Source organism: Oculina patagonica, chromosome 1 (genome assembly GCF_052425735.1).
Source record: "Oculina patagonica isolate OP01 chromosome 1, crgOcupat, whole genome shotgun sequence".
Lineage (NCBI taxonomy): Eukaryota > Metazoa > Cnidaria > Anthozoa > Scleractinia > Oculinidae > Oculina > Oculina patagonica.
This window is the reverse complement of record NC_135758.1, coordinates 12,402,139-12,410,846: the sequence shown is the minus strand read 5'-3', so window position 1 is coordinate 12,410,846 and position 8,708 is coordinate 12,402,139. Positions and strand designations below refer to the sequence as shown.

Genomic DNA, 8,708 nt, shown 5'->3' with positions numbered 1-8,708 from the left:
GATCTACTGTTGGTTTCGTTGGGGGCAGAAGGGGCAGTTGCCCCCGCCAGGAAAACTTAATTTCTAACATAGTATTAGATTTTGTTGGGCTATTTCTTGAAGCTATATTGGAGTTTGCCCCCACAGCGGAGTTTAGCGGAGTTTGCCCCCGCAGACAAAAAATCCTAGGTACGGCCCTGTGTCTAGATCAGAAAGGGCGCATTTTCGGAAGTTTACTGTATGACCCAAGTTTAATCAAAAAACAAACCCAGCTTGAGTTATACAAAGAAACTGAGCTGTGGGAAGATATAAAGGAGAACCATACGGCTGCACATTTCGCACAAAACAGCATCGCGTCTGAAATCCATTGTGTTTTATTTAAAAAACCCAAGTAAAGAACTTGGAAGTCTACATAGTAATTTTATTTTTCAAAAGTTATCTTAAAATACAACAAATTCGTAAGGTTCTTAGTGTACAGCTATTCTTAAGTTACTTCATACAATATGAATTTCGTCGGGAAAGCAAGCTGGTTTTTCGGGAGAAAATCACCCCTAAGCCCGCAGTCTTTCGTACCGGAAGTTGCTCAAAAATGTGACGTCATTGATACGTAATACCTTACGCTCTTTTCTCATTGGATACAAGTTGAAAACTTCTAACCTCGTTGCCAGAGCCCTTTCTGTTCTCGAGGGATGAAGATGGGCCCTGGGAAGCGAAGATTTGCCGTTTGTCTCTCCGATTGCATTCTATAACTTTTTTATATCACAATTATTTTAATTTATTACAAACTATTCTATTTTACAGGAAACTACAATAAGAATAATAAGTGTTTAAGTGATTTCTATACAAGTTACTGTATTGGTCAAGGGAAGACTTCATGAAACGAAATCCTTTTAAACAAAGCTAGAACACTTGTAAAAGTGACAAATACGTGCCAGGAATGAAGCCTCGGTGTAAAAACGAGTCAATAAGCAGCTCTCGCAAGATCTCACATGAATGGCTCTCTACCCATCGAGAGAACAACAGAACAAACAACAGAAACAATGTCCTTAAGCCCCAAAACAATAACAAAAGCTACACTAGAGGACCAGTAGAATTACAAGCTTACTTTACGAGAGCTGCTACACTACTGGTAAAAACTGAGGTATCTTTCCTTCAATAATTCTATAGACAAAGAACGGTTAATACCGTCTGTCGCAACTGCGACAGTGTTTTCATATATGAAACAGTATAAAATTATTTTTTCTCACGAAAAATGCAAACCATTGGGCAGTTTTTGCGTTTTCTGCCCAACGTGATCTTTCTAGAAAAATTACTTATACTACAAGTTCTGAATAGTATGATAGAAAAGTTGGACATTCTTAAAGACAATATAACATTGAATAATAACATTTAATAGTCCAAAATAATAGACCAGCTATTACTATTTTCAATTGTAAGCTATAATCCTACAAACCAGGGCTAGCTGGTTATATTTAGATGTAAAAATTCTGCACCTAGAATAGCACAAATTATTTCATGTAAACATTTCAATTGATCAACTTTCTACAAAGCTCTTGTGTTGTGTAAATTGTGCGCAAATTATTTAGGTAACATATGTAACACTGCCGAAAGAAATTCTTTCGTTATTTGTAAGAGCTAAACCGGTATATTAGAGCATGGCCTTACAACGGAAGTTAACGGTACGGTGAAAAAATTCCTTTACAAATCGTATAAAATTTCCGGCCCTTAAAGACCAACATTCTATGCATGAATTCAAATTTGATAAAATATCTCTCTTTCATTCTGACAATAGTGTTTTAATGAGCTCTTTGGCCTAAAAGAACTCGTGCATCTTACTGTTATATTTCGGAACAAAGACGCTCTTATTTCAGCCAATCAAATCCGAAACCAAAAGAAGTTTTTATTTTTTAGCGCTTGTTGTCGGTTTTGTTTTCCCGCGCTTGGGTCGGTAACAAGTCTTTCCGCGCTTGCTGACGCTTACATGTTTTCCCGCGACTCCGTCGGTTACATATTTTCCCGCGCCTGCGTCAATTGGTTAAATCAGTTTTCCCGCGCCTGCTGCCGCCCCCTTTTTTTTTCCGCGCCTGTGTCGGTTACATGTTTTCCCGCGCTTACTCCCGATTTACGTTTTCCCGCTCTTGTTCTGATTGGTCATCGCACTAAAAACAACCGACATGATTGGCTGTAAAAATTTAGTCTTAGCACCGTCATAAGAGTCCCAATGGAAACCGCTCTAAAATCACAAACAAATCTGTTGCACTCTTTTATACAGTGATGTTGTGATAATGTGTCTTAGCAACTGTACAATACATTTGACCGTGACAATGTGACGTGACGTGACGTGTCCAGATAGCCTGAACCAAATATCCAGGGTAACCCGGCCCGGATTGGTGAAAAAGAAATACATTTTCATAATTTGTCACGTGCACTTTAGAAAACCGAACCCCAAATTTACACTTACTGTTAGGTACTTTTCCCTCTTAAGCTGGGAATGGTTGAGCCTGAATTTCAGACATCCCTCTGTGTTCGCCTGCTTGCCAGAAGGGACGTCTGAACACATTTGGGCCTAATGCCGTCCGGTGACGTCACTACACTTTGGTTTTAATTCATGCGGAAAAGTTTCTGTCGAGGCCATGAAATTGTGAAAGAAAAATCGCTTCAATAAAGGATTACAGGGTATAAAATTGTTTTAATAGTAAACTATTCTTCATCCGTAGGTAAACTAATAAAGTAATAAACTCGAGGTAAATGACTAATAAATTCATTTCTGGGAAGGTGAACTCTTTCCAAATGTTTTCAAATTACAATCCTTGCGCGGTAAAATTCAGTCATAATTTCACATAATTATGCAAATAATTTTTAAATCAACCAATCAAAATCACTACCCGGTTTTCGGGTAGTGACGTCACCGGACGGCATTAGGCCCAAATGTGTTCAGACGTCCCTTCTGGCAAGCAGGCGAGCACAGAGGGATGTCTGAAATTCAGGCTAGGAATGGTTACGTTGCCAACCAATTTTACTATGCTTTCTTTACGTCTTTGCTTAACTACTAAGACCCTTTAAAGCACACAGCATTATTCAGCCCTTCACAACGGAAGTCGCTAAAACTGAAAATAACTATGGGGACGAGAAGTTGAACACAGGGTACTGGAGAGAGCTACATGTCTCTTCAGCAGTCCCCCATCTAACTTTCCTTGTACCCGTACTTCATTTCATGTACAATAATATTACAATGGAGTTTAGTGGTCTGCTTTGCAGTCCAGCAAGTTTAGTAGAGAAAAACAAGTACTGCCTTAGCTTGAAAGACCTTCAATCTATCCCTAACTCGAACTTCAGGAGTTTTCCTTGGATTTCAACCTTAACCCGTTAACGAACTCGAGGTTTCGCGAACTATGGCTAGCTCAGTCTACTTGAAATTCCACGAAGTAAAACTGGCCCAGTTCACAATACGTGACAACTTAATGAAACAACCTTTTTGTAAAGTAGGCCTACTTTGGGACATTAAGTCGCCTTAATCGCAGAAAGTCACCCAAAGGTATGGCGACTTGAAGTCCCAGAGTAGGCCTCTGAGGTTGCCGGTAAAGAAATTTTCAAAAACAGTACTTGATACCTCCACTGAACTCGGAGTGCAAATGTCTGTAGCCGCTGGACTTAATGTTTGTGGACAGGGCGTGATATAGTGACCTGACTGCCAGACGATATTATTGGCAGAGCGTTCTTGACATGGTACGCCACGAGTTCTTGAACATTTGGAAACTCGCGATCTTTTGTTCGAACCTGCAATGAGTAAATAACAGCAGAAATAAGAGTGGAACCGTTTTTAAGGTAAAAGCTCTACTGCAGGGGTGACGACTCTATCAAACGCTGTTTCGAGGATAATTGAAGCTACGGCTGCTAGTGGTTGTGGAAAACGCGGTGGCCTAATGGTTAGTGCGCTAACTCCAGATCGAGTGGTCCGGGTTCGATCCCGGAACGAGTCACTGTGTTGTGTTCTTGGGCAAGACAATTTACTCTCACAGTTCCTCTCTCCACCCAGGTGTATAAATGGGTACCGGCGGAATTAACGGTGGAGGATAACCCTGTGGTGGTGTAACATCCCATTTAGGGTCTAGGGGAGAGTAGAAGAGTAGAAATACTCCTAGTCGCTTTATACTACAGAAAAAACGGAGTCAATCGCGTATGGGCCACTTGGCTCGAACCCGGATTAAATGCAATGCTAGTGATTGTATCGGGATATTTGTTATACATGTATCTGTGAGAGTAAAATGTCTTGCCCAGGAATGGTGTCTGACATTTGTGTAGCCTACTACACACTCCGGTTAGCCTACTATTCACTCTGGGTAGCTTGAATAGCACTTTGGTTAGCCTGTTTACAGTAAGCTCTCAATAATGGTAATGTTATCACGATATATTCTCTTAGTGTTCAGTCTGCAGTCAGCAAATGTCAGACACCGGTTCAGGAATACAATACAGTGACTGCACCCAGGACTCAAAACCAGCCTGCTCGACCCAGTCACCCACTCATTTTGCTTTGGAATGCATCAAACAGCACAAACCTTGCCCTCTGGGTCCACCAACAACAAATGTCGAGGTTGTCCGTTTTGTACTCCAGACAGAACATACTGTCCGGCTTTAGATTTACTTTCTCTCACTAAGAAGTCTCCCTCATCTTCTAACAGTAGTTCTGCTTCAGCGCGGGACATGGGGCCATGGTACCAAACTTCTGACTCAAGGGGAGTGGGTTTGGGATCTGCAGTGTTAAGGAACACATAGAACTATTATATATCTTTAAATAGAAGCGCTACAAGAAAATGTATCCACATTGTTGGGAAAATATGAATGAATGAAAACTTTGTTTACCCTCAGTTGTACATGAGGCTTGTTAGGCCTCTAGCAGGTAGTGCTAATTAAACCGAGAAAATAAATACATAAATAGATAGAAAGATAAATGGATGGATGGATCCTTAATCCTGTGCGCTTTAAAGAAGGCGGCATCGGGTGGGGACTAAGCACTGAAAGAAAAGAGTTAACAATGAATACAGACTGCAGCTCAGACAAAATGTTTTTAAGTAGTAGGTAAGATCGCTGGTTTAGTTGGCCACAAGAGGGTTTGGACGCCATCTTGTTTGTAACTGGAAGAACATTTTTACATGTACAGAAATGACTATGTTGAAAATATATTGTCAACAGCACGATCCCATCCAATTACAGCAGTATTTGTTGTTAAAAAAATTAATTTGCAACCAGAAAATTTACTTTTCTTCCGCAAGACATCCTTGAGACGCAATCCATTCGCATACATGACCTACCTTATTACATGAAATTTTTGCGACACGTTAATTTCGCGATTTTGAGGTGCGCATATTTCGCGACACTTAAATTTCGCGATTTTGCGAAAATTTTGTAGTTTGAATCACTTTAATTTCGCGTGTTTGAGTAAGACACAATTTAAGTTTTCTTGGCAATTTTTTTTTTTGCATGCGTCTGTACTGAATAAAAACGTTTTCATTGATGAAAAAATAACGTCAAAATTAACAAAAAAGGAAGGGTGTGACTAAATCTCGGCAATAGCTACAATAGAGCAGTTAATGTCTACAAGTAGGTTGTGCTAGGTATGTGCATGAGTTATTGTTCTTGAGTCAATGATTGACGACAACATCCATTTAGATCGATAATTCCTTCCTTCAGTGGCACTTAAGGCACTCAACTTACTTTTTCTTAATTATTGACATAATGTGAGTCACTTAATTTTCGCGTCATGTTATGTTCGCGACACTTATTGTTCGCGTCACTTTAATTTCGCGATTTTTTTGGAATCGCGAAATTCGCGAAATTAACGTGTCGCGAAAATTTCATGTAATAAGGTATATTCATTCAATGGTTCGCAATGCATTTTGGGGCGATTTTCAAATATGGCGGATTTTGGCTTTTTGGCTTATATTTCTCGAGATAAAAGCAAAACAAGACCGAGGTCATTGCTGTTTAAACATTAATTTGTTGTATTTTTGATTTTATGGCAAACTGATTTGTTTAATGAATTTAAGTGTGTAGTAGGCTGCACACTAGCCCTGAATAACAATAGAGGTAGTGTTTACAGCGGGCGAATGAAAATAGAGGTTCTAGAGAGGTAGTGTCTTTCTGCATTTTGACTTGGGCTGCAGATCACAGTTCTTTGGTAGCCCAAAAACTGAACAAACAAGAAGGCCAACTGAAGTGTTAATTTTCTCAAATTTCAAAACAGTAATCGCTGGTGAGTACAGTGTGAAAGTGACATCTTACCTTCTGCGGCTGCTGCTGCCTGATGCTGTTTCTCTGATTTGCTCGCAGCATATGGTTTAGGCATGGGTGGGGGCTTCTTCCTTGGGGTGGGGCGTGGGTGCACGTAGTCTTGGCTGCCAGGATTTGTCGCCATTGGAGGTGGAAGAGGAGGAGGCATCTCCTCATCAAATTTGGCCCAATTTTCTTGTTCTGTAGGTAACAATAAAAATATTATATATTAAAATGTTGTAAGTCACAACCCTCCAAGTGCATTTTTTTCCTTAGTGGCCATTTGGCCACCGACTGCTCAAGTTTGTTCGCCAGTGAAAAATTTTAGTCTTCAGCTCCAAAATGTTATTCGCCACGGCGACTAAAATGGTCTTGCTACCATTTTCGAGCGACCGTGAAAGGCAAACTTTTTTCCGCGTTTTTTCACGGGTAAAACATTCAAGTTTGACTAGACAAACCGTTGCGTTTTTCAACTGAACCAATTAACGTTTGGAGCGTCAACATGTCAAGTTTGACAGCTCCGCCGGTGTGTTTCTGCACATGAAACAATGGTTTTGAAAACTTTTGCGTCGACTTTTTATTTTTTTCAATGAATGTCGACAGAAAAGGGCGGCTTTACATTTCTAGCAATTGTTGTGACAGCGATCAGCGATTGTTTATTAGTATTTTTTACGTTAAACAACGTTAAATGGTTTACTTGTAAAACGCGACAGTTTGTCTAGACAAACTTGAATGTTTTACACGTGAGAAAACGCAGAAAAAAGTTTGCTTTTCACAGTCGCTCGAAAATGGTAGTAACTTGGAGGGTTTAGTTAGCACGTTTGCATTAAAGTAGCTCACACTGCTGGAACTTATACTGGTTTCCAGAGCATGAAAACACTAGTCGGATAAGAATATTGGTACTTTACATGGTAAAGTTAATCAAAATCAAATTAATCAAATTATTTTTAGGTTGCTCCAGATAACAAGTCACCAGTGCCCATTTTCATTGTATATACTCCATGTCATGGGAGGCGCGGTGGCCTAGTGGTTAGTGCACTGGTCTCCGGATCCAGCAGTCTGGTCAGGGTCACTGTGTTGTGTTATTGGGTAAGACACGTTACTCTCATAGTGCCTCTCTCCACCCAGGTGTTCAAAGGTACCAGCCAATTTAATGTTGTGGGGGTAACCTACAATGGACTAGCATCCCATCCAGGGGGGGGGGGGACTCCTAGTCGCTGCATGCTACTGAAACTACTGTAGGATAACCTCCAGCCTGATGAGCCACTAGGCTCAAACGTAGACTTAATTCACCTATTGGGTGGAGAGAGTGGAGTTAAGTTTCTTCAAGTTGGTAAAGAACACAGCACAATAACCCCAACTGGAGTTTAAACCCAGACTGCTTGATCTGGAGTCTACACACACTGTCTAACCATTAGTTCAGTGCCTCGGCTCCATTTTACACAACAAGGATGACATTTCCTTGCAAACCAGAGAGGGAGTGTTCGTGATACATAACTGGCCAGCTACTGCAACTAACAATTCTGACCGCAGCATTAGATTTTCTACTCAGTAGACCACCCTTGAAGTCAGTTCCACTTTGAAGGAGATAGCAACTCCTTCATTTCACATCTTTCAAGAGGAAAGTCTTAATCTTTAGGTAGATTAAAAATCTGCAAGGCTACGATTCGCTACACACATTAAAGGTGTGCTGGCTAAGTTGAAAACAAAGTCGTTCGGTACCTGGTGCAGAGGTCGGAGAGGATGGGTTGTCATACACTGAGGAGTCTAACAAGTCAATCGGATGCCTCTCTAAACTGTCGCTTCTGTTAGGCGCTTTTGGAGCAGCCAGAGGATTCTCATAGAAACCAACACCATCAGGATTCTCATAACATGCTCCAGCAGCAAACATCAGGCTACCAGTCTGACTCACACCATTACTTCTAGCAGAGGCACTGGACCGCAATGATGGATTATCATAATCACCTGAAACTGAAATCATGAGTGATTTAGAATGGGCTCGATAGACAGCCACTTTTGTTCAAAATGAGCTGGCCAGCACTCCTCCAACGAAGACCAGACTCAACTGAAATGGAGCCTAACATAGCTAGAAAAGCACAGGACTTCAAATTGTGAAACCGTTATGATATCAAACTACAGTGTACTCTGTTTATCCAGCTTGTTAAATGAGGGCCAATTAATTTTGTGCAAATCCATGTACACTGAAACAATCCACTTACAGTACTGCTCAAATGTAAGTTGACAGTCCCTCGAGCCTTTTATTTATTTTTCTCGAGCCTCGACACTCGATCGTCGAAACTCGAAAATTTCGAGTCTCAAGGATCGAGTCTCCAGTCGAGAAAAATAATGAGCTTGTCGCTCGAATGATTTCTCGAGAATAAAATTGCTCAAGCGGGCTGCACTCTCGAGTGTTGTACTATGGTGGAAGCCAGCATGCCGGCTACTCATCTCTGCTGTAACAA

The 8,708-nt window shown here is 40.8% G+C and overlaps 1 protein-coding gene across 2 annotated transcripts in view; it reads right to left on the bottom strand.

The window, feature by feature from the left end:
- Window positions 1-335: 335 nt before the first annotated feature.
- Window positions 336-8,708, bottom strand: part of LOC144656883 (SHC-transforming protein 1-like) — a 46,925-nt gene continuing 38,552 nt past the window's right edge. Inside the window, exons 10-13 of one of the 2 annotated variants that reach the window (XM_078517142.1) lie at window positions 7,969-8,217; window positions 6,259-6,447; window positions 4,536-4,729; window positions 336-3,756 (exon numbers count right to left, since the gene is read on the bottom strand). In XM_078517142.1, the coding sequence (XP_078373268.1) occupies window positions 3,631-3,756; window positions 4,536-4,729; window positions 6,259-6,447; window positions 7,969-8,217 (758 nt within the window). In that variant the 3' untranslated portion in view covers window positions 336-3,630. The remainder of the gene's footprint in view (window positions 3,757-4,535; window positions 4,730-6,258; window positions 6,448-7,968; window positions 8,218-8,708) is intronic. The other variant, XR_013571409.1, reaches the window with a different exon arrangement.